The sequence below is a fragment of the Salvelinus fontinalis genome, chromosome 7 (assembly GCF_029448725.1).
Source record: "Salvelinus fontinalis isolate EN_2023a chromosome 7, ASM2944872v1, whole genome shotgun sequence".
Taxonomy (NCBI): Eukaryota; Metazoa; Chordata; class Actinopteri; order Salmoniformes; family Salmonidae; genus Salvelinus; species Salvelinus fontinalis.
In genome coordinates this window covers 25,464,283-25,490,504 of record NC_074671.1, presented here as the reverse complement: position 1 = coordinate 25,490,504, position 26,222 = coordinate 25,464,283, and the positions used below count along the sequence as shown (strand labels likewise).

Sequence of the window (26,222 nt, the reverse complement as noted above, 5' to 3'; positions counted from 1 at the left end):
TTTATCAGAGACGGAAGAGTAAGCGAGCTATTCCACTTACAAAAAAAAATATGTTTCCTTTACGCGTGCTACGTTGGGTTAAGTAGACCAGACCCAGCTGATATTACATTCGTGTCTATGGGAGAGCCACCCCGTAAACAGGAACTGACCATTTTCAATGGTCAACGGCCTGAGTGAACTATCTTTATTTATCCACCATCTTCGATATTTCTCTCCATTTTAGCAGTAGAAAACTACAAATCCCTTAGCATACAGTGCCTGTCATTACTGTATTGTGCATGGTTTCTGTTGGTAAGAATAAAGAGAGGTCGCCAAGCAAGTCTCAGACAGGTAGATAATTAAATGGTGAGTAACTAACGTAGTTGTCTTATTTACCAAGTACAATGCAAAGTTTTTTTGTGTTAATTAGAAAGATAAAACTTACAAGGATGTTTTTAAACCGTTTGTGTTGTTTCTTGCATTGAGCGCTCTAAATTTCAGAGACGACATAACCTCCTGGTTGATTTGGTTTAGCTTAGGCTACTGGTATAGGGTTGTATTCAAATAGTCAGCTGTATATATAATTCTGTATTTGAAAAACTTGCATGTTATTGTGAACGGTTTGCCCACGCTATTTGAACAATGTTATTATGGGCGTATGACCTAGGTTGACGCCACAAATATTGCTGCAACCAACTCAACTCTTTTGTTAGTAGAATTTCAATTATGATTATTTCTAGGTTTGAAGAGTTCGCTATCGTAATTCACATTTCGGTTCATGATGGAGATGGAGGATGGCAGACCTTTGCACGAGCTGAGGTTTGACGCCGCTGTCAAAGTGATACAAAGCTTGCCTCCAGACGGTAAGAGCGTTAACAACGGGCAAGGCTATATGCCACATTGTAGCAAAGGCAATTAAGTTAGCCTACAGACAGTGCATTCAGAAAGTATTCCGATCCCTTGACTTATGACAGTATTTGTTACATTACAGCATTATTTAAAAATTGATTAAATAGTCGTCCCCTCATCAATTTACACACAATACCCCATAATAACAAAGAAAAAACAGGTTTAGACATATTTCCAAATTTATAAGAAATAAACAGCGTAAATATCACATTTTACATAAGTATTCAGACCCTTTACTCAGTACTTTGTTGAAGCAACTTTGGCAGCAATTACAGCCTCGAGTCTTCTTGGGTATGACGCAACAAGCTTTGCACACCTGTATTTGGGGAGTTTCTCCCATTATTCTCTGCAGATCCTCTCAAGCTGTGTCAGGTTGGATGGGGAGCGTCACTGCACAGCTATTTTCAGGTCTCTCAAGAGATGTTCCGATCGGGTTCAAGTCCGGACTTTGGCTGGGCCACACAAGGACATTCAGAGACTTGTCCCGAAGCCACTCTTGCATTGTCTTGGCTGTGTGCTTAGGTTCGTTGTCCTGTTGGAAGGTGAACCTTGACCCCAGTCTGAGGTCCTGGGCAGGTTTTGATCAAGGATCTCTCCGTACTTTGCTCCATCTTTCCCTCGATCCTGACTAGGGCTGGACGATATGGCCGAAATATTATATCACATTATTTTTTTTAATTGGATGGTATTTTTAGTTTTTGAATAATAAAAGTGTTACATTTGCTTTATGAGTAGTGAGTGATCCTGGGGTGGCAGCACATACATTCTTTTATCATTTCTGCATTTCCTGCACTCAATTGCAGTGGTGGAAAAAGTTCCCAAATGTCATACTTGAGTAAAAGTAAAGATACGTTAATAGAAAATTACTAAAGTAAAAGTGAAAGTCACCAAGTAAAATACTACTTAAGTAAAAGTCTAAAAGTATTTGGTTTTAAACATACTTAAGTATCAAAAGTAAATGTAATTGATAAAATGTACTTAAGTATCAAAAGTGAAAGTTTAAATCATTTCAAATTCCCTATGTTAAGCAAACCAGATGGCACCTTTTTATTTACAGATAGCCAGATGCACACCAACATTCAGACATAATTTACAAATAAAGCATTTGTGTTTAGTGAGTCCTCCAGATCAGAGGCAGTAGATGACCAGGGATGTTATCGTGATAGTGTGTGAATTGGACCATTTTCCTGCCCTGCTAAGCATTCAAAATGTAACGAGTACTTTTAGGTGTCAGGGAAAATTTATGGAGTAAAAGTACAGTATTTTCTTTAGGAATCTAGTAAAGTAAAAGTTGTCAAAAAATATTAATAGTAAAGTACAAATACCCCCCCAAAATACTTAAGTAGTACTTTAAAGTATTTTAACTTAAGTAAAAAATACTTTCAAGTACTACTTAAGTACTTTACACCACTGCTCAATTGAGATCATTTCCACACTGCCACGTAGGGCTGCACGATATGGGCAAATAATCTAGGACTTATTTTTAACCAAATGTTGCAATTGCGATTTGACTTATGAATTAGAGCAAAACTGTTGGAATCATGGAAGTATAACGACTATTCTAATTCTATAGTTAGAATATAGTAGTGGGGCGCTTTGAATTAGAGGTCGACCGATTATGATTTTTCAACGCCGATACCGATTATTGGAAGACCAACAAAAAAAGCCGATACCGATTAATCGGACGATTTTTATATATATATTTGTAATAATGACAATTACAACAATACTGAATGAACAATGAACACTTTTATTAATATAATACATCAATAAAATCAATTTAGTGTCAAATAAATAATGAAACATGTTCAATTTGGTTTAAATAATGCAAAAACAAAGTGTTGGAGAAGAAAGTAAAAGTGCGATATGTGCCATGTAAAAAAGCTAAAGTTTAAGTTCCTTGCTCAGAACATGAGAACATATGAAAGCTGGTGGTTCCTTTTAACATATTCCCAGGTAAGAAGTTTTAGGTTGTAGTTATTATAGAACTATTTCTCTCTACCATTTTATATTTCATATCTTTGACTATTGGATGTTCTAATAGGTATGTTAGTATTGCCAGCCTACTCTCGGGAGTTGATAGGCTTGAAGTCATAAACAGCGCAATGCTTGAAGCACAGCGAAGAGCTGCTGGCAAACGCAGTAAAGTGCTGTTTGAATGAATGCTTACGAGCCTGCTGCTGCCTACCACCGCTCAGTCAGACTGCTCTATCAAATCTTTCGACTCTGTCAATCACCATATTCTTATCGGCAGACTCAGTAGCCTCGGTTTTTCTAATGACTGTCTTGCCTGGTTCACCAACTACTTTGCAGACAGAGTTCAGTGTGTCAAATCGGAGGGCATGTTGTCCGGTCCTCTGGCAGTCTCTATGGGGGTACCACAGGGTTCAATTCTCGGGCCGACTCTTTTCTCTGTATATATCAATGATGTTGCTCTTGCTGCGGGCGATTCCCTGATCCACCTCTACGCAGACGACACCATTCTGTATACTTCTGGCCCTTCCTTGGACACTGTGCTATCTAACCTCCAAACGAGCTTCAATGCCATACAACACTCCTTCCGTGGCCTCCAACTGCTCTTAAACGCTAGTAAAACCAAATGCATGCTTTTCAACCGCTCGCTGCCTGCACCCGCACGCCCGACTAGCATCACCACCCTGGACGGTTCCGACCTAGAATATGTGGACATCTATAAGTACCTATGTGTCTGGCTAGACTGCAAACTCTCCTTCCAGACTCATATCAAACATCTCCAATCCAAAATCAAATCTAGATTCGGCTTTCTATTTCGCAACAAAGCCTCCTTCACTCACGCCGCCAAACTTACCCTAGTAAAACTGACTATCCTACCGATCCTCGACTTCGGCGATGTCATCTACAAAATAGCTTCCAATACTCTACTCAGCAAATTGGATGCAGTCTATCACAGTGCCATCTGTTTTGTCACCAAAGCCCCATATACTACCCACCACTGCGACCTGTATGCTCTCGTCGGCTGGCCCTCGCTACATGTTCGTCGTCAGACCCACTGGCTCCAGGTCATCTACAAGGCTATGCTAGGTAAAGTGCCGCCTTATCTCAGTTCACTGGTCACGATGGCTACACCCACCCGTAGCACGCGCTCCAGCAGGTGTATCTCACTGATCATCCCTAAAGCCAAAACCTCATTTGGCCGCCTTTCCTTCCAGTTCTCTGCTGCCTGCGACTGGAACGAATTCCAAAAATCTCTGAAGTTGGAGACTTTTATCTCCCTCAACAACTTTAAACATCTGCTATCTGAGCAGCTAACCGATTGCTGCAGCTGTACATAGTCCATCGGTATATAGCCCACCCAATTTACCTACCTCACCCCCCATACTGCTTTTATTTATTTACTTTTCTGCTCTTTTGCACACCAGTATCTCTACTTGCACATGATCATCTGATGATTTATCACTCCAGTGTTAATCTGCTAAATTGTAATTATTCAATTTATTGCCTACCTCCTCATGCCTTTTGCACACATTGTATATAGATTCTCTTTTTTTCTACCATGTTATTGACTTGTTTATTGTTTACTCCATGTGTAACTCTGTGTTGTTGTCTGTTCACACTGCTATGTTTTATCTTGGCCAGGTCGCAGTTGCAAATGAGAACCTGTTCTCAACTAGCCTACCTGGTTAAATAAAGGTGAAATTTAAAATTTTTAAAACATTTAAAAATCAGACTTAATTATAATAACACAGAGAAATACGAGCCTTAGGTCATTAATATGGTCGAATCCGGAAACTATCATTTCGAAAACAAAACGTTTATTCTTTCAGTGAAATACGGAACCGTTCCGTATTTTATCTAATGGGTGGCATCAATAAGTCTAAATATTCCTGTTATATTGCACAACCTTCAATGTTATGTCATAGTTATGTAAAATTCTGGCAAATTAGTTCGCAAAGAGCCTGTTGCATATATCCTGACTCTGCGTGCAATGAACGCAGGAGAAGTGACACAATTTCCCTAGTTTAATATTGCCTGCTAACCTGGATTTCTTTTAACTAAATATGCAGGTTTAAAAAATATATACTTCTGTGTATTGATTTTTTTTAAAGCATTGATGTTTATGGTTAGGTACATTGGTGCAACGTTTGTGCTTTTTTCGCAAATGCGCTTTTGTTAAATCATCCCCCGTCTGGCGAAGTTGGCTGTCTTTGTTAGGAAGAAATAATCTTCATACAGTTCGCAACGAGCCAGGCAGCCCAAACTGCTGCATATACCCTGACTCTGTTGCACAGAACGCAAGAGAAGTGACACAATTTCCCTAGTTAAAATACATTTATTTTAGCAGGCAATATTAACTAAATATGCAAGTTTAAAAATATACTTGTGCATTGATTTTAAGAAAGGCGTTGATGTTTATGGTTAGGTACGCATTGGTGCAACGACAGTGCTTTTTCGCGAATGTGCTTGTTAAATCACCTGTTTGGCAAAGTAGGCAATGATAAATTAACAGGCACCGCATCGATTATATGCAACGCAGGACAAGCTAGATAAACTAGTAATATCATCAACCATGTGTAGTTAACTAGTGATTATGTTAAGATTGATTGTTTTTTATAAAATACGTTTAATGCTAGCTAGCACCTTACCTTGGCTCCTTGCTGCACTCGAATAACAGGTAGTCAGCCTGCCATGCAGTCTCCTCGTGGAGTGCAATGTAATCGGCCATGATCAGTCTCCAAAAATGACGATTACCGATTGTTATGAAAACTTGAAATCGGCCCTAATTAATCGGTCGACCTCTACTTTGAATACAGTGTTGTTTGAGATGACAACGAATTAAAATGCCAGGGAGGCGCTATTGTGACAGGGTAGGAACTAAAGTGTTGATAAGTCTTTCCTAGGGGACCCTATAAGCTTTAGCTACATTGCATGTTTTCTCTTAGCTACTTTATGTAGCTAACATATTATTGCTTTGCATATTCCTCTTTGATTTAGAAGATATTGTTGCACAAACAACATGCTGATTTAGGTCTACACCATCACTGGTAATATCAGGCTGTATTAGCTAGCTACGTTTGCTCTTAATCAGTACATTTATTAGCTTGCTAGCTATTAGCTTTAGCGGCTAACAATTATACAAACTAGCTGTTGGCTGAAGTAAGAAACTAATAGTGTCATTATATAACACTAGTGGATTTATATTAAGAAGCAAAGTGAAAACAGCATTGTTGTCATCAACATTGCTGCATTGACAATGCAGACTGAAGGCAAGTGTCTTGTGGTTGAGGAACATGAATTGCGCTCCTTGAGTGACAGGGGGCGTGGCTATGTCTGTGTGCACGGAGAGAAAGAGCGGAGAGAGATGACTCAAGTAGCTAAGTACACTATAAAAATTGACATTACTCATGGCGTATCATATTTAACAAACCAAACATTCAAATGCCGGCAGAGAAGGTTAAGTAAAAAAAAAAAAAAAAAACGGTCCCTGCATCAATACCGGTATATCATAAAATACGGTATACCGCCCAGCCCTAATCCTGACTAGTATCCCAGTCCATGCCGCTGAAAAATATCCCCACAACTTGATGCTTCCACCACCATGCTTCACTTTAGGGATGGTATTGGCCGGATGATGAGCGGTGCCTGGTTTCTTCCAGACGTGACGCTAGGCATTCAGGACAAAAAATGTAATCTTGGTTTCATCAGACCAAAGAATCTTGTTTCTCATGGTCTGAGTCCTTTAGGTGCCTTTTGGCAAACTCTGAGCGGGCTGTCATGTGCCTTTTACTGAGGAGTGGCTTCCATCTGGCCACTCTACCATAAAGGACTGATTGGTGGAGTGCTGCAGAGATGGTTGTCCTTCTGGAAGGTTCTCCCATCACAGAGGAACTCAGGAGCTCTGTCAGAGTGATCATCGGGATTTTGGGCACCTCCCTGACCAAGACGCTTCTCCTCCGATTGCTCAGTTTGGCCGGGCGGCCAGCTCTAGGAAGTGTCTTGGTTGTGTCCAAACATCTTCCATTTAAGAATGATGGAAATCACTGTGTTCTTGGGGAACTTCAGTGCCGCAGACATTTTTTGGTACCCTTCCCCAGATCTCTATGGAGCTCTATGGACAATTCCTTCGACCTCATGGCTTGGTTTTTGCTCTGACATGCACTGTCAACTGTGGGACCTTATATAGACAGGTGTGTGCCTTTCCAAATCATGTCCAATCAATTGAACTAACACAGGTGGACTTCACTCAAGTTATAGAAACATCTCAAGGATGATCAATGGAAACAGGATGTACCTGAGCTCAATTTCGAGTCTCATAGCAAAGGATCTGTATACTTACGTAAATAAGGTATTTCTGTTTGAGTTGTTTTATAAATTAGCAAACATTTCGGGAAAACTTAAGTATTCTTTTCGCTTTGTCATTATGAGGTATTGTGTGTAGACTGAGGATAAAACAAAATGGGGGGGGGGGTGTGGGGGCTGTAACGTAACAAAATGTGAAAAAATTCAAGGGGTCTGAATACTTTCCGAATGCACTGTACAACAAAGCTGTCTGGGAATAGGTCTATTTGCCTTTTCTATAGCCTGAGTTACATTACAATGCATTAAAAAAAACATTCATAAAAAAACAAATATTGAAAGAAAAGCATAGCAAGTTTGAATTTTGTAAAGTTAGCGTGGGAGAAGTGGATTGTTTTTAAATTGATCGATAATGACAAACCTCCTGGCATTGACAACTTCGATGGAAAGCTGCTGAGGATTGTAGCTGACTCTAGACCAGTGGTTCTTAACCTTGTTGGAGGTACTGAACCCCACCAGTTTCATATGCGCATTCACCGAACCCTTCTTAATTGGAAAAATAAAATATGATTTTTTCAAATTCAAAACATAAGTATATATTTTACTGGTGCACAAAATGAACCGTGCATCAACATCAACACCGTGTGTTCAAAGAACAAAATCATCAAAACATGATTTTCACACACAAACAAAAACATAATAATGAATATTTACTGCAAATCAGTGTGACTTCTGCTGTTGCCTTTCAGAGACCAGTTCAGAAATGCGCAGCTTCACCTTGGCAAGTGCCACTCTCATGTCATTTTCGCAACAAAGTCTGTTCCTTTTCTTCGTTTTTATGTCCAGCATCCCCGAAAAGGATTGCTCACAAAGATATGTTGTAACAAACGGTATGAAAATCTCCAGAGCTTTCTTAGCAATAACAGGGTACGTTACCATTTGTTGACACAAAAACGTTGAAAGCGTTGTTGTTCTGAAGAGTTGCTGTTGATCCTGGCTCGGGTGAATTTCAATGATTTCATCGAGGTATTCATCATTGACATCTGTTGTCTCAACACTAAACGTGAACGGCTGTCTCACCCATGCTGGATATGACTCTCTTGTAGGGAAGTATCCGTCGAGAGACTTTGCAAGCTCATCTAAGTGCGTGGCAATTGCTTGCTTCAGTTCCGCGGGTACAGAAATGTCTCCGATTCCAGATACATCTTCGATCTTACTTACACAGTCGTCCAGCAGGGGAAAGTTTGCGAAGTTATCGTTCTCTGTTTGTCGTTTCCATAACTGTAGCTTTTTTTGAAAAGCCTTCTGGTTTTCCTCCGCTTCGATGATGTTGACTCCACCACCCTGCATCTTTTGATTGAGATGATTGAGAGCTGCGAAGATATCAGCCATGTACGCTAAAATGAGAATGAACTCAGAATTTTTGAAGCAATCTGTATGACAATGTTGGTGCTCTTGCAAAAACAGGGCTAATTCCACACGCACGGCAAAAACACGATTCAGCACCTGTCCCCGGGATAACCACCGAACGTTAGAATGGTACAGAAGTACCTCGAATTCAGAGCCCATTTCTTTACACAGCTCACTGAAGATGCGGTGCCTCAGAGCACTAGTTCGCACATAGTTCACGCATTCCACTACAATTTTTAATACTTCTGCCAGTTTTGGAGGCAAGGTTTTTGTTGCCAACGCATGCCTGTGCAGAATACAATGCGTAACAATGATGTGTGGTGCATCGGCTTTCACTAGCGCACCAAAACCAGACTTTCTTCCCAGCATGACTGGAGCTCCGTCCGAACAAACTGCAGAAACCGTATCCCACGAAAGATTGTTGTCTTTGAAGAAGTCATCCACAAGTTTCTTCACATCGGCTGCCTTAATTGTTGTTGTAAGAGGCTTACAAAATAAAAAATCTTCCTTTATCACGTCGTCTTTCACATAGCGCACGAATACAGCAAGCTGGCTTAGATTGGAAACGTCTGTGGTCTCGTCGAGTTGAAGGCTGAATTTTGCCGGGCTTGAAATCAGATCTGCAACTACTTGAGCCAAGATGTCTTTGCTCATGTCCTCTATTCTGTCGCTGATGGTGTCATTTGAAAGAGGAATTTGGGATAACTTAACTTCAGTCTCTTTTCCCAGCATGATATTCGCCATCTTCAACACAGCTGGTTTTATGAGTGTTTCACCAATGTTGTGTGGTTTGCCCTGCTTTGCGATCAGGTAAGCAACTTCATACGATGCTGTGAGGATCGGTTTGTTGATGGGTACAAAGCCGAGAACAAGCAGAGTATCCTTTTCATCGAATCTGTGTCACGCCCTGGCCTTAGTTAGCTTTATTTTCTGTAATATTTTGGTTAGGTCAGGGTGTGACAGGGGGGATGTTTGTGTTTTTTTTTCTTGTCTTGGGTGGTTGTAGTGTCTAGGGGGTTTTGTTAGAGTGTATGGGTTTGTGTTGAGTGTAGGTGTCTAGGTATGTCTATAGTTGCCTGACTGGTTCTCAATCAGAGACAGCTGTCATTCATTGTCTCTGATTGGGAGCCATATTTAAGGCAGCCATAGGCATTGGGCTGTTGTGGGTAATTGTCTATGTTTAACGTTTGTAGCTTCACGGTCGTTTGTTGTTTTTGTAAAAGTGTTCGTTTTCGTGTTTCGTCTTCTGAAAATAAAAGAAGATGTATTTCTCTCACGCTGCGCCCTGGTCCACTCTTCTGCCTCATTACGACGATCGTGACAATATGGCTCTCTTCACCTTGAATTCAGCGAGCGTTGTGTTCTTGTATTTTCCATTTCCATGCAGCTTAAGGAAGTGTTCTCTTAGTTTTGCCGGTGCTAGACTAGAATTGCTCAACTTGGCATTGCAAATCATGCAGTTAGGAAGCTGACTCCCATCACGTTCCGTTATACATGTGAATCCATATTGTACATATTCGTCCGACCACTTTCTTTTTTTGCTCGACATAGTAAGTATGAAGGGATTAAAATATTAAGAAAGAAATCACAAGACGTACCATCACGACAGTCACAAGTCGACTACTGAGCGCACCAAATTCCCTGCAGCACAGATAGGCCAAGCGATGTAGCGTGATCACCTGCAGCCAATGATGGCCAAGCGGGGCGTGTCATCACGAATCATATGAGTCGGATGTGTGACTTGACCTCCGCCGAACCCCTGAGACTGACTCACTGAACCCCTGGGGATTGGATCGAACCCAGGTTAAGAACCACTGCTCTAGACACTCCTATCCTATCTTTAATCTGAGCCTGGAGGAAAGTCTTTGTACTCAGGCCTGAAGGGAAGTCATTCCGCTACCCAGGAGTGGTAAAGCGGCCTTTACTGTTTCTAACAGCAGACCTATCAGCTTGCTGACAGCTCTTAGCAAACTGTTGGGAAAAATTGTGTTTGACCAAATACAATGCTACTTCTCAGAAAACAGACTTTCAGCATGCTTATAGAGAAGGGTACTTATTATCTACTGCACTGACACGTGACTGATGATTGGTTGAAATAAATTGAAAATAAGAAGATTGTGGGAGTTGTACTGTTAGATTTCAGTGCAGACCTTTATATTATTGATCATTAAAAAAAAAGTTTGGACACACCTACTCATTGCATGTTTTTTCTCTCTATTTTTTACATTGTAGAATAAGAGTGAAGACATCAAAACTATGAAACAACACATATGGAATCATGTAGTAACAAAAAAAAGAGTTAAAAAATACAAATATATTTTAGATTTTATATTTTTAAATGTAGCCATTGATGATAGTTTTGCACACTCTTGGCATTCTCTCAACCAGCTTCATGCGGTAGTCCCCTGGAATGCATTTAAATTAACAGCTGTGCCTTGTTAAAAGTTAATTTGTGGAATTTCTTTCCTACTTAATGCGTTTGAACCAATCGATTGTGCTGTGACAAGGCATACAGAAGATAGCCCTATTTGGTAAAAGACTAAGTCTATATAATTGCAGAACAGCTCAAATAAGCAAAGAGAAACGACAGTCCATCATTACTTTAAGATATGAAGGTCAGTCAATCCAAAACATTTCTAGACCTTTGAAAGTTTCTTCAAGTGCAGTCGCAAAAACCATAAAGCGATATGATGAAACTGGCTCTCATGAGGACCGCCACAGGAAAGGAAGACCCAGAGTTACCTCTGCTGCAGAGGATAAGTTCATTAAAGTCACAAGCCTCAGAAATTGCTGCCCAAATAAATGCTTCACATAGTTCAAGTAACAGACACATCTCAACATCAACTATTCAGAGGAGACTGCATGAATCAAGCCTTCATGGTCGAATTGCTGCAAAGAAACCACATCTGAAGGACACCAATAATAAGAAGAGACTTGATTGGGACAAGAAACACGAGCAATGGGACATTAGACAGGTGGAAATCTGTCCTTTGGTCTGATGAGTCCAAATTTTAGATTTTTGCTTCCAACCGCTGTGTCTTTGTTAGACGCAGAGTAAGTGAACGGATGATCTCCACATGTGTAGTTCCCACTGTGAAGCATGGCGGTGGAGATGTGGTGGTGCTTTGCTGTTGACACTGTCAGTGATTTATTTAGAATTCAAGTCACACTTACCCAGCATGGCTATCACAGCATTCTGCAGCGATACGCATTCCCATCTGGTTTGCGCTTAGCGGGACTATCATTTGTTTTTCAACAGGACAATGACCCAACACACCTCCAGGCTGTGTAAGGGCTATTTGACCAATAAGGATAGTGACGGAGTGCTGCATCAGATGACCTGGCCGTCACAATCACCCGACCTCAACCCAATTGAGATGGTTTGGGATGAGTTGGACCGCAGAGTGAATGAAAAGCAGCCAACAAGTACTCAGCATATGTGGGAACTCCTTCAAGACTGTTGAAAAGCATTCCAGGTGAAGCTGGTTGAGAGAATGCCAAGAGTGTGCAAAGCTGTTATCAAGGCAAAGGGTGGCTACGTTGAAGAACATAAAATATAAAACGTATTTTGATTTGTTTAACATTTTTTTGGTTATTACATGATTCCATATGTGTTATTTCATAGTTTTGATGTCTTCACTATTATTCTACAATATAACGAAAACTTTTGAATGAGTGTGCCCAACCTTTAACAGGTGTGTTATGGCTTTTCAACCTCTGCTCTGAATCCACGATATGGCAATATATCTAATAGAACTCAAAGGGTTTTCTTTAATGGAAGCTTCTATAATATCAAACATGTAAAGTGTTGTGTACTGTAGGGCAGCTCTCTAGACCCTCTACTCTTTTCTATTTTTATCAATGACCTGCCAAAGGCATTAAACCATATACACATCAGCAAGCACAGCTATTGAAGTAATTGAATCCCTTAACAAAGAGTTGCAGTCTGTTTTGGATTGGGTGGCCAGTAATAAACTGGTCCTGAACATCTCTAAAACTCAGTGTTGTATTTGTTACAAATAATTCCCTAAGTTCTAGACATCAGCTGAATCTGGTAATAAATGCTGTGGATGTTGAAAAAGTTGAGGAGACTAAATTGCTTGGTGTTACCTTAGATTGTAAACTGTCACGGTCAAACATATAGATTCAATGGTTGTAAAGATGGGGAGAGGTCTGTCCGTAATAAAGAGATGCTCTGCTTTTTCGACGCCACACTCCACGAAGCAAGTTCTTCAAGCTATAGTTTTGTCTTATCTTGATTATTGTCCAGTTGTGTGGTTGAGTGCTGCAAGGAAGAGCTAGTTAAGCTACAGCTGGCCCAGAACAGAGCGGCACGTCTTGCTCTTCATTGTAATCAGAGGGCTAATATATATATATATATATATACACACAGTGGGGAGAACAAGTATTTGATACACTGCCGATTTTGCAGGTTTTCCTACTTACAAAGCATGTAGAGGTCTGTAATTTTTATCATAGGTACACTTCAACAGTGAGAGACGGAATCTAAAACAAAAATCCAGAAAATCACATTGTATGATTTTTAAGTAATTCATTTGCATTTTATTGCATGACAAGTATTTGATCACTTACCAACCAGTAAGAATTCCGTCTCTCACAGACCTGTTAGTTTTTCTTTAAGAAGCCCTCCTGTTCTCCAATCATTACCTGTATTAACTGCACCTGTTTGAACTCGTTACCTGTATAAAAGACACCTGTCCACACACTCAATCAAACAGACTCCAACGTCTCCACAATGGCCAAGACCAGAGAGCTGTGTAAGGACATCAGGGATAAAATTGTAGACTTGCACAAGGCTGGGATGGGCTACAGGACAATAGGCAAGCAGCTTGGTGAGAAGGCAACAACTGTTGGCGCAATTATTAGAAAATGGAAGAAGTTCAAGATGACGGTCAATCACCCTCGGTCTGGGGCTCCATGCAAGATCTCACCTCGTGGGGCATCAATGATCATGAGGAAGGTGAGGGATCAGCCCATAACTACATTTACATTTAAGTCATTTAGCAGACGCTCTTATCCAGAGCGACTTACAAATTGGTGCATTCACCTTATGACATCCACACGGCAGGACCTGGTCAATGACCTGAAGAGAGCTGGGACCACAGTCTCAAAGAAAACCATTAGTAACACACTACGCCGTCATTGATTAAAATCCTGCAGTGCATGCAAGGTCCCCCTGCTCAAGCCAGCGCATGTCCAGGCCCGTTTGAAGTTTGCCAATGACCATCTGGATGATCCAGAGGAGGAATGGGAGAAGGTCATGTGGTCTGATGAGACAAAAATAGAGCTTTTTGGTCTAAACTCCACTCGCCGTGTTTGGAGGAAGAAGAAGGATGAGTACAACCCCAAGTATACCATCCCAACCGTGAAGCATGGAGGTGGAAACATCATTCTTTGGGGATGCTTTTCTGCAAAGGGGACAGGACGACTGCACCCTATTGAGGGGAGGATGGATGGGGCCATGTATCGCGAGATCTTGGCCAACAACCTCCTTCCCTCAGTAAGAGCATTGAAGATGGGTTGTGGCTGGGTCTTCCAGCATGACAACGACCCAAAACACACAGCCAGGGCAACTAAGGAGTGGCTCCGTAAGAAACATCTCAAGGTCCTGGAGTGGCCTAGCCAGTCTCCAGACCTGAACCCAATACAAAATCTTTGGAGGGAGCTGAATGTCCGTATTGCCCAGCGACAGCCCCGAAACCTGAAGGATCTGGAGAAGGTCTGTATGGAGGAGCTGCAGTGTGTGCAAACCTGGTCAAGAACTACAGGAAACGTATGATCTCTGTAATTGCAAACAAAGGTTTCTGTACCAAATATTAAGTTCTGCTTGTCTGATGTATCAAATACTTATGTCATGCAAATGCAAATTAATTATTTAAAAATCATACAATGTGATTTTCTGGATTTTTGTTTTAGATTCCATCTCTCACAGTTGAAGTGTACCTATGATAAAAATTACAGACCTCTACATGCTTTGTAAGTAGGAAAACCTGCAAAATCGGCATTGTATCAAATACTTGTTCTCCCCACTGTATGTGTGTATATATATATATATATATATATATATATATATATATATACACTGCTCAAAAAAATAAAGGGAACACTTAAACAACACAATGTAACTCCAAGTCAATCACACTTCTGTGAAATCAAACTGTCCACTTAGGATGCACATTTGTGGCCTGCTGGAGGTCATTTGCAGGGCTCTGGCAGTGCTCCTCCTTGCACAAAGGCGGAGGTAGCGGTCCTGCTGCTGGATTGTTGCCCTCCTACGGCCTCCTCCACGTCTCCTGATGTACTGGCCTGTCTCCTGGTAGCGCCTCCATGCTCTGGACACTACGCTGACAGACACAGCAAACCTTCTTCCCACAGCTCGCATTGATGTGCCATCCTGGATGAGCTGCACTACCTGAGACACTTGTGTGGGTTGTAGACTCCGTCTCATGCTACCACTAGAGTGAGAGCACCGGCAGCATTCAAAAGTGACCAAAACATCAGCCAGGAAGCATAGGAACTGAGAAGTGGTCTGTGGTCACCACCTGCAGAATCATTCTTTTATTGGGGGTGCTGTGCTAATTGCCTATCATTTCCGCCTTTTGTCTATTCCATTTGCACAACAGCATGTGAAATTTATTGTCAATCAGTGTTGCTTCCTAAGTGGACAGTTTGATTTCACAGAAGTGTGATTGACTTGGAGTTACATTGTGTTGTTTAAGTGTTCCCTTTATTTTTTTGAGCAGTGTATATATATATATATATATATATATTATGCATGCCAGTCTCTTGTGGCTAAGAGTTGAGGAGAGACTGACTGCATCACTTCTTCTTTTTACAAGAAACATTAATGTGTTGAAAATCCCAAAGTGTTTGCACACACACTTACCCCACAAGACATGCCACCAGGAGTCTTTTCACATTCCCCAAATCCAGAACAAATTTAAGAAAGCGTACAGTATTTTAGAGACATTATTGCATGGAACTCCGTTCCATCTCTTATTGCTCAAATTAACAGCAAACCTGGTTTAAAAAAACAGATAAAGCAACACCTCACTGCACAACGCCCCTCCCCTATTTGACCTAGATAGTTTGTGTGTATGTATTGATATGTAGGCTACGTGTGCCTTTTTAAAAATGTATGTAGTTCTGTACTTGAGCTGTTCTTGTCTATGAATTATCTGTATTATGTAATGTTTCATGTTTTGTGTTATCCCCAGGAATATTAGCTGCTGCTTTCGCAAAAGCTAATGGGGATCCTAATAAAATACAATGAAATTACAATTTAAATGCAATGTGTGTGAACCCCACAGAGTTTTCGAAAAGCCTGTCAAATGTAAGATGTATTTTGTGTATCCATTCCAGGTCCCTTTCAGCCCTCTAATGACATGATGCTCAGGTTTTACAGTTACTACAAACAAGCCACACTTGGACCATGCAGCATACCCAGACCTGGCTTTTGGGATCCGGTGGGAAAAGTTAAATGGTAATGCAAAGTAAACCGTAGGAGCATAGCGCCAGGAAGTAGTTTGACTGTTGGGGTGCTGCGATGGTGGGGGGAATGTAATAATTATAATAATCTGATAATACTTGTGGAATATAAAAAAGGTTGCTTGATATGTTTTCCAGTTTCTTGAAATGCTTTGCAAATGAAACTTATTACTATGTGAAAACTGAAAATGTCTATTCATTCCTTAGCAAATCAAATGCTATTGGTCACATACACGTGTTCAGCAGATTTTATTGCGGGTGAAATGCAAGGCGCTCTTATCCAGAACAACTTACAGTAGTGAGTGCATACATTTTCATACTTTTCCCCCATGAATTAAAAAATAATAATAATTCAGATTTTTCATGTGTTGCTGCAGCACCCTCCGCACCCATACTTCCCGCAGCTATGTGTAGGAGTCAAATAAGGTCTTCTAACAGAGATTCTTCACTGGAGTCCTATTTTTATTCTCTGTATTGTAGTCCTTGCAGTTAACTTTCCTATTGCCACATTTTGTCTGATTTAACTCAGGGCCTGTTGTGCTGGAGAGGCATCATATGTCAGGTCACCTTCTACCCACTTGGCGGGAGTTGACAGTGTTTACTTGTGTAGATTGTTAAAGAAGATGTCTACACTAAGCAAATTCTCTTTTAGGAATGACACTGAAGCTATTCATAATCAGTTAACTATTAAACTATTACTGCTTTACCGGCCCTAACTTGAAGAGTTGGCAGGCCAGATACTGCTTAGCTCAATGTGCATCTGGGTCATTGACCAGGTGGATACTCTGCTGATAACAAATGTCATGATTATGACATTAGGAATCAGGTTTGAGGAGTTATCGAGGTAACTTTTGTAAACTTTGAGTATAACTCGGGATAACTGGTACCACAAAAGTGGCTCCCCTTTTAGCCAGATACATTTCAATGGCAATGAATCCTTCAGTAGTAACCTGCTCCCAGGCAGGCTAAATCAGGGCTAACTCCATTAATTCGGAATGAAGTGTCTGAGCCGCAAGGTGAGGACCAATGAAATCAGATTACATCCCTCTTGCAAAAATTGCGTATCATCCCCTTCTTTTGAGTAAGATGACCGATTTTAAATGTGTTATTTATCAAATGTTTTTTTGTGTATAATAAGTTAGAATACCTATCACATTTAGTAATGATAGAATGCATTTGAAATTTAATGCACAGTAAAACTTTTGACTTAATACAATTATTTTTTTCGATAGGAGTGGGGGAAAAAGGTGCTCGTGCACACCAAAGACGGCATGACGATAAGTAATAAAATAAGGACGTCACTTCAAAAAGCCTGTTTCACACCATAGTCTGCTGGATTGGCAAGATAACTTTTCATTTTGATTCAACACAAATTAAAATGTGGCACTGACTCGCCCATGTATTGATGCTTCAGCAGTGTCTCAATGAAGAGTTCGACTAGCCACGTGCAACATGCACCCGCAGTTACAAGCATGCTAGAGTTAAAGGGCAGGCGGGCGAGCATTATCCACCGTCGTTGTACGAATAAAGCTGGAATGTGAAGCTGGCTAGCTTTAGAAAACCCTGAGTAGATCTAGCTTCCTTTCATAGTATACCTCTCAGAACTATAATGGCTTGACATGCTGCTCATGGCTCCTATTTCAGTGTCCATTATGCCCGTTATGTATATGAGAGTTCAAGAATGGAAAGAAAGTGTATTATAATACACAAGATCCTTGGGTATTGCAGTTTTTCTGTTACTGATAACTAAAAATGTTAACCTGTATTACATTTTTTTCCAAGGCAATATGCATTCGGAAAGTATTCAGACCCCTTCCCAACATTTTGTTACGTTATAGACTTATTCTAAAATTGATTAAATAAATAAAAATTATCCTCAATCTACACACAATACCCCATAATGACAAAGCGAAAACAGGTTTTTAGAAATGTTTGCCAATGTATTCAAATAAAAAAACATATTACATTACATTACATTTACATAAGCAAAGTACTGAGTAAGACCCTTACTCAGTACTTTGTCGAAGCACCTTTGCCGGTGATTACAGTCTTGGGTATGACGCTACAAGCTTGGCACAACTGTTTTGGGGGAGTTCTCCCATTCTTCTCTGCAGATCTTCTCAAGCTCTGTCAGGTTGGATGGGGGGCGTTTCTGCAGAGCTATTTTCAGGTCTCCAGAGATATTCGATCGGGTTCAAGTCCGGACTCTGGCTGGGCCACTCAAGGACATTCAGAGACTTGTCCCAGAAGCCACTCCAGCGTTGTCTTGGCTGTGTGCTTAGGGTTGTTGCCCTGTTGGAAGGTGAGCCTTTGCCCCAGTCTGAGGTCCTGAGCACTCTGAAGCAGGTGTTCATCAAGGATCTTTCAGTACTTTGCTCTGTTCATCTATCCCTTGATTCTGACCAGTTTCCCAGTCCTTGCTGCTGAAAAACATCCCCACAGCATTATGCTGTAACCACCATGGTTCACTGTAGGGATGGTGCCAGGTTTCTTCCAGACGTGATGCTTGGCATTCAGGCCAAATAGTTAAATCTTGGTTTCGTCATACCAGAGAATCTTGTTTCTCATGGTCTGAGAGTCCTTTAGGTGCCTTTTGGCAAACTCCAAACTGGCTTTTATGTGCCTTTTACTGAGGAGTGGCTTCCATCAGGCCACACTACCATAAAGACCTGATCGATGGAGTGCTGCAGAGATGGTTGTCCTTCTGGAAGGTTCTCCTATCTCCACAGAGGAACTCTGGAGCTCTGTCAGAGTGACCATCGGGTTCTTGGTCACCTCCCTAACCAAGGCCCTTCTCCCCCGATTGCTCAGTTGGGTGGGTGGCCAGCTCTAGGAAGAGTCTTGGTGGTTCCAAACTTTTTCTATTTAAGAATAGAGGCCACTGTGTTCTTGGGGACCTTCAATGCTGCAGAAATGTTTTGGTACCCTTCCCCAGATCTGTGCCTCGACACAATCCTGTCTCTGAGCTCTACGGACAATTCCTTCGACCTCATGGCTTGGTTTTTCCTCTGACATGCACTGTCAACTGTGGGACCTTATATAGACAGGTGTGTGCCTTTCCAAATCATGTCCAATCAATTGAATTTACCACAGGTGGACTCCAAGTTGTAGAAACATCTCAAGGATGATCAATGGAAACAGGAAGCACCTGAGCTAGCAAAGGGTCTGAATAATGCAAATACGGTATTTCTGGTTTTATCTGTAATACATTTGCAAAAATGTCTAAACCTGTGTTCACTTTGTCATTATGGGGTATTGTGTGTAGATTGATGAGGAACAAAAAAAATATTTTATCAATTTTAGAATAAGGCTGTGGAATGTGGAAAAAGTGAAGGGGTCTGAATACTTTTTTAAACTTTATTTTTTACTTTGCACTGTATTCCAGGAAACACTTAATGTAGGTGTTATGTTAAACATCTTGTTCTGTCTACATAGGGATGCATGGAGTGATCTGGGAGATATGACCAAGGAAGAGGCTATGACAGCTTATGTTGATGAAATGAAGCTGGTAAGTGCATACCAGCGTTGGCGTCTATTCTAATACATTGTTGATGAATCCAGGAAGCGAATAGAATTCTATTCTTGGATTGACATTTCCTGAGTTCAATGAAGTAGATCACTGTTGATGAAAATATGTCTTAATGGCATTCAGACAGGATCGCTTGGACGTCAGTGGACACTAAATGTGTTTGCTGTCTTATTTAAACGACAGATCCTTGAGGGCATGCCCTGTACAGATGAGGTAGAGCAGCTTCTAAAGGTGCTGGGCCCATTCTACGAACAGGTGGAAGAGAAAAAGCAGATACATCAGGTGTCAGACCTGTCCGCAGGTACTGTCACTACCTTTATAATTTGACTTCATATGAATTTGATTTATTTTATTTGGAATGTTTTCCATTTTAACATAGCAATTTCTATCATGTGCTCAGCCCGTTTGACAAGGTTTGCTAGGCAACTTGAAGGCAAGTGTATTGACATGTATCATTTACCCTCAATGACCTGCCCCTTAGTTATGGCTGGTGTTGTAGTTCTGTATGCATACATTTTCTTTCATATTTGTTTTAGATATATTTTTGCTCTATATCTCCTAGTTTGGCTAAATTGGAATTTATCTCCTAGTATAGCTCCTAGTTTGGCTAAATTGGAATTTATCTCCTAGTATAGCTCCTAGTTTGGCTAAATTTGAATTTATCTCCTAGTATAGCTCCTAGTTTGGCTAAATTGGAATTTATCTCCTAGTATAGCTCCTAGTTTGGCTAAATTAGAATTGATCTCCTAGTATGTCTCCTAGTATATCTTATAGTTTGGCTAAATTAGAACTTATCTCCTAGTATATCTTATAGTTTGGCTAAATTAGAACTTATCTCCTAGTATATCTTCTATTTTGGCTAAATGAAACTAATAGTAACATATAGTGCTAATAACGTTGTAACACTGTTGTTGCTATGCCGCAGGTTTTGGAACCATGCTAACATCAGCACCTTCAAAAAGTGTCACAAAGAGCCTCATTAGGACAATGGAAATGAATGGCACTTTGGAGACACGGAAACCCAGACAGACTATTGAACCTCCGGAGCCCAAAGTCATGGCACTGAAGGAACAGGGGGAGGAAGAGGAGTTTGAGTTTGATGAGGAAGATGAGATGGAGGATGGAAAATTAGAAATTGTTGCGATAAAAGAGGTGAAAAAAGGTATATGTTGTCGAACATTAAAAAATGTAAATAAATTTAAAAAAGGAAAACGTTAAGCAGAAATGTTTATCTTGTAATAATATTTTTTATTTATTTTTATCTTTCATTGAAAAAAGCCTCAGCCCCACAGCCGGAGAAAAATGGCTCATCCAGGAGACCTAAAGTACCCCTGTCCAATGGTAATGTGTGGAACGGAGTGGGCCACCTCCCCAATGGGACCCACACCTCCAAGGCTGCCCTGAACAGTGAGGACTCAGAGGAGGGCCTCACCAACAGCACCCTGCCCTTGGAGCCCCATGTCCAGGTCAACGGCCACCACGCAGGTGGGTTCCACTGGTTAAAGTTGCATCGACAACAGCAGGGCCCTCCAACCCTGTTCTTGAAGAGCTACCCTCCTGTAGGTTTTGGCTCTAACCCTAATCTAGCGCACCTGATTCTAATAATTATCTGGTTGATAAGCTAAATCAAGTTAGTTATAACTGGGGTTGAAGTGAAAATTGACAGGGTTGGAGAGCCTTGGACAACAGTGACATACTGTAGTGAAGGGCAGGGTTTCCCCAACTTGGTCCTGGGGCCCCCTCTGGGTGCATGTTTTGTTTTTTCCCTAGTACTACACAGCATTTAAATAACCAAAGATTGATGATGAGTTGATTATTTGAATCAGCTGTGTAATGCTAGGGCAAAAACCAAAATGTGCACCCTGGTGGAGGGAAGGGGAATACCTAGTCAGTTGCACAACTGGATGGATTCAACCGAAAGGTGTCTTCCACGTTTAACCTCTGAATCAGAGAGGTGCGAGGGGATTACCTTATTCAATGTCAATGTCATCAGCGCCAGGGCAGCAGTTGTTTTCGGGGGTTAACTGCCTTGTTTAGAATGTTGTTCCTACATTGCCATCGTTGACGGTTTGAGTTCCTTGGACCGTAAGTCTCTTATCCATGGCCGCCAGATTGTGAATAGTAAATTGCGCTTTACACTAACATTACTTTTTATTTGTTGTAAACACAAAAAGGTAGAAGCTCTATCCCTGTGGTAACCAATAGGTATTTCGGGCACCATAGAAAAAGTTAGAAACGAACAAATCCGGTTGCATGATGGATATTACATTTGTGTATTGTTGTAACGTATACCATAGATATACAGACTTAGCTATTATATTAGGCCTAGAGTTTTCTTTTATAACAGAACTGAGTATTGAAATTGGATACAATTCACAATTGTCATTGATATCCACTATGCAGAATATCAATATTGCTTATTTCAACAAGAATCAGGCCTTATAGGCCTAACCCAGATCCACCATTAACCAGATGTCCATAAAAGGTTTAAAGATGGATAGTCAGTCCTCTGTAGATTAGCACCCTGCCTGCCCACAGTGGGCGGTTGTTCTCATGGATCCTTGGCCATGTGATCTGATAAGCTGCTCAGCTTTACTCCCAGAGCTGTTGCAACTCAGCATTTCCCTAGGAACAGCCACAGACTCCCTGCTCTGATGGATTGCCATTACATTATGCTCCTAAAAGATGGTATAGGGTCAGTTGTGTTTCTATTACTTTCACCTCTCACCAACTCAATACATCAAAGTAGTGACCACCTTGAGAAAGGAGAAAGGATGCATTTGGAATGTGGAACACAATATGATGTGAATGGAGCACAGGCCTCTGCAATGGTTGCATTTGTGTTGCTTCTTAATCAGTCCCGCTAGCACAAACTTTTCTCTGAGGGAAGTTTCGCATATGGCTAAGAATCTGACCTGACCTGTATGGGACGGGGTACTATTTGTTCTCATAGATCTCAACGCGGATGTATTCAGGCCCTATCGCGCGGCCAGTGACTCAGACAGCGAGGTCTACTGCGACTCCATGGACCAGTTTGGCCTGGAAGAGGTAAGAAGCAAAGGGGACACCTAGTCAATTACACAACTGAATGTATTCAACTGAAATGTGTCTTCCCGCATTTAACCCAACTCCTCTGAATCAGAGGGCACAGTGTACAGACAATGCAAGTACACACTCCATGTACATGGAGCATTTCCAAATCCTCATGTATGTGTGTTTTGGTCCAGGGCTCTGAGGCACAAACTGGCCGCTGTCTGGAGCTGGATGAGGAACATGGGGAAAAGGGGGAAACTAGTGGAGGGGACAGTGTGACGGGCATCCAGTGTGGCGCGGAGGATGGGGAGACTTGTGGAGGGGCCTCTCAGAGACTGAATGCAGGCAGGCCCAATAGCTCCCTGGTCGGGAGAGAACGGGGTGCGGTGTGTGTGTGTGTTTAGGCCTGTCTTACTTCTCTATTTACCTACAAGTGGATGTCTGTGTTTACACCTCTCTTCCGTGTTTGCGTGTGTTATAGGTTCTAGGTCTTCAGGGCACAGTCCAGGTGCCCAGAAGCCCTTGCAGGGTAGCGGGGGGGACGGGGAGCGGTGGGGGGGAGCAGGGACACGAGGAGGCAGTCTGAATGAGCAGATCGTAGTGGCGCTGGCCAGACTGCAGGAAGACATGCAACATGTCCTGGACAGACTGCACACACTGGAGGCCCTCACTGCATCCCAGGTCAGAGACTCACATTTAGCAATTGAAGTATATTACATAGCCTGTTGATAGTGACTACTGTGGAAAGGGTATGTTATAAGTACTCATTTGTTTTGTACCTTCTCTCTTTGTACATGTTCTCTAGGCAAGGTCACCGGCTCAACCATACCCACCATCACCCCTGGCAAAGAAGAATAGTAAGGTACGGTGCGCTGCCTTTACTCTCTGTCAACATTTCATTTGGACTCGCATCGTCATAGACTAAAGATGCCCTTTGTACCTTTGGTTTTAGGGATATTGTGACCTTCAGTTTGATCACTTTTTATTCATCCTCTGTCCTCTAGAAACCATCCTGGTGGCCTTTCAACGTGTCTCCCAGCACTGTAGCCTTTGCTGTTGTGTGGCCATTTGTGGTGCAGTGGCTTATCCGCCGATATCTTCAACGTAGGAGAAGGTAATTGTATAGGAAGATGGGGATATTCTAAAATAACTAAGTCGATTGTGTAAATTGAGACATTTTGTTACATTTGTTAGTTGTTCATCCATTCATGATTCTGCCTCTGATACTCTCTATATGTGGATACTGTAGCTTTATCAAAATAATCTATTGTTTGATAGAGGCTTGTGCTTAGTAAGAATGTTTTCTTGTCCCCACTATCAGACGAATCAATTGAAAAATCTCCCAGCCCAAATACACAAAGCGACGAAGAGTAGACTATCAACAGTCTTTGGTTTGTTAACGACCGTCGCCTCCCTTACGCTTTCCCCCACACCTCTGTAACTCTAGCTTTTGCGCTATGAAGATTGCACTAGGAGTAGTGGGTGGTGGAAGCCTCGCAACCCACTAGAATTGAAATCAAAGAGAAATGTGAATGTATTGATCCACAGCTTGTAATCGTGCAAGCTTTTTTGAGATGATAGGCTACAATTACTTTACTACATTAGTAATTATTTTACTCTTTAAGAAATGATTAGGATTTAACTTGGGAGGGATAAGTTATTGTTTATGTATGTTGATTATAGCATTGTTCGTAGATAGATCACAATAGTTTATTTTATTGCAAGTATGCCATACATCTTATGGGTATTATAAGAACTATTTAACTTGTCCTGCAAATGCCTGCCATGGACATACTGCAATATAAACCATAGGCCATATACCATAATAGTTTCTTAGGCAATGCTGCTAATATATTGTGATAACTGTAGGTAGATAAAAGTGTAGAAATAATGATGTATTCTTTGAAAGGTACATTTTAATTCTGAAAACATATTTTTTCTAATAACATGAAATGAAAATTAAGGCTTTGTCTAGTCTTTGGTTAACCAGGTTGTTGTACATAACTGCTAAATGTTTTCTCTAGGATGTGAATGGTTCATATTTTGTAACATACTTCATATCTGATCATGTTTTTATACACATAGCTTGTGTATTTTCTGAATTTCCTCAACCCATGATAAAGTGCCTCGCCAATTTAAGTTATACGGGGTACTGCAGAGCCGTATACGCTACGGTTTTGGGGTATTGTAGTTCTGTTCACTCTCAAGTAAAACATCTCAACATTGGACCAAATTCTTTAAAAAAATAAGAGAACCAGCTGGATGAGAAATGCTCATTGGACACCAAAAAAAATGTGAGCCAATCCATCCCACACCTTGTTTACGGCAGTGAAAAACTGTATAATGAGGATTATCAAATTCAAACCGTACATACAGTGCTTTCTTCTCTAAGACAGTGTTTTCTAACTCCAGTCCTCGAGTACCCACAACAGCACACATTTGTGTTGTGGCCAAGCACACCTGATTAGACTCGTCAACTAAACATCAAGCGCTCAATGAGTTGAATCAGGTGAGTTTGTGCCGGGCTAAAACCCAAAACAACGTGTGCTGTGGAGGGTACTCGAGGACTGGATTTTGGAAACTGCTCCAAACTGTATGGTTTTGAACCAATCATAAGATTTGTCTTTCTCACTTTCTTTAAAGGTCCAATGCAGCTGTTTTTCTCAATATAAAGTCATTTATGGGTAACAATTAAGTACCTTACTGTGATTGTTTTCAATTAAAATGGTGAAAAAAGTTAACAAATTGCTTCTTAGCAAAGAGCAATTTCTCAAGCAAGAATTTTCCTATGGCTGTCTGGGGGAGTGGTGTGGGGAAACTGAACATTTGCTGTTATTGGCAGAGGTTTGGAACTTTCTTATTGGTCTAGTAACTAATTTAAACACCAGGTGACATCAGGCAGGCCAAAACAGGCTGTAATTTCAGGTAGTCTTTTCAAACAGCTCTTACAGTGAAAGGGCATTATAATTTTCACAGTATTATTCCAACCTCAGTGTGGAAATAAAACACAGGAAAATCTTTTTTTACTGGGCTTTTAATAGCAATATTCTTATGTTAATGTAGCAAAGTTTATTGTGATGTGTAAATTTGGTCATGTATGGTGTCTGTTTTTAAATCTGTTAGATTAAAAAAAACATTGAATTGGTTCATGTAGTATACATTGTTTAAAAATAGCTGTACAGTCCAGATTAATGCAATATTTTAATTGCATTCTAAGGTACTATATGAATATACATAAGATTTACATTGGCACTGAAAAGAGCACCGGCTCTACTGCCATTTATTTGTTAAATACATTTCCTAATAAATATGAATCTAAAGCGTTCACATTTTCTGCCTTAGGCGTAGATGGTTGTTTGCATGTGATCTGTCGTCCAAGGCACAAAGTTAATAAACATTTTGATCTTTTGGACTGAAAACAAATTCCTCTTATGAAGGTTCACAACACACACACACAAGATCCGACCACGCAAATGTTTTGGTTCTTCTTCGTGTATCATGGGAAGAGAAAAAAAATGAGCAATCACTTCACACAACATCCATTTTAATTTGTACATTTTTCCTCATAAGAATGTTAAAA

General features: G+C 40.9%; 1 protein-coding gene across 4 annotated transcripts; it reads left to right on the top strand.

Moving 5' to 3' along the window:
* The first annotated feature begins 237 nt into the window (after nucleotides 1-237).
* Nucleotides 238-25,967, top strand: LOC129859283 (acyl-CoA-binding domain-containing protein 5A-like). Of its 4 annotated transcripts, XM_055928863.1 has the most exons (13): nucleotides 238-345; nucleotides 720-842; nucleotides 15,955-16,075; nucleotides 19,516-19,588; nucleotides 19,793-19,910; nucleotides 20,535-20,771; nucleotides 20,888-21,094; nucleotides 22,563-22,657; nucleotides 22,837-23,023; nucleotides 23,124-23,323; nucleotides 23,448-23,504; nucleotides 23,647-23,756; nucleotides 23,964-25,967. In XM_055928863.1, exons 2-13 carry the CDS (start codon nucleotides 758-760, stop codon nucleotides 23,974-23,976), a joined length of 1,503 nt encoding a protein of 500 aa, XP_055784838.1. In that variant the 5' UTR covers nucleotides 238-345; nucleotides 720-757; the 3' UTR covers nucleotides 23,977-25,967. The 4 variants fall into 4 exon arrangements, with proteins under 4 accessions (XP_055784838.1, XP_055784839.1, XP_055784840.1 ...); XM_055928864.1 differs by lacking the exon at nucleotides 720-842 and having other exon boundaries at nucleotides 246-345; XM_055928866.1 differs by lacking the exons at nucleotides 238-345; nucleotides 720-842 and adding an exon at nucleotides 16,324-16,378 and having other exon boundaries at nucleotides 16,001-16,075.
* The last annotated feature ends 255 nt before the right edge of the window (nucleotides 25,968-26,222 follow it).

What these genes read in the sequence shown, in the direction of transcription:
- LOC129859283 (XM_055928863.1), top strand. Translation starts at nt 758, where the DNA reads ATGATGGAGATGGAGGATGGCAGACCTTTGCACGAGCTGAGGTTTGAC. An exon ending in GGTGTCAGACCTGTCCGCAG is followed by an intron (nt 19,911 to 20,534) that starts GTACTGTCACTA and finishes GCTATGCCGCAG; the next exon opens with GTTTTGGAACCATGCTAACA. An exon ending in GATAAAAGAGGTGAAAAAAG is followed by an intron (nt 20,772 to 20,887) that starts GTATATGTTGTC and finishes CATTGAAAAAAG; the next exon opens with CCTCAGCCCCACAGCCGGAG.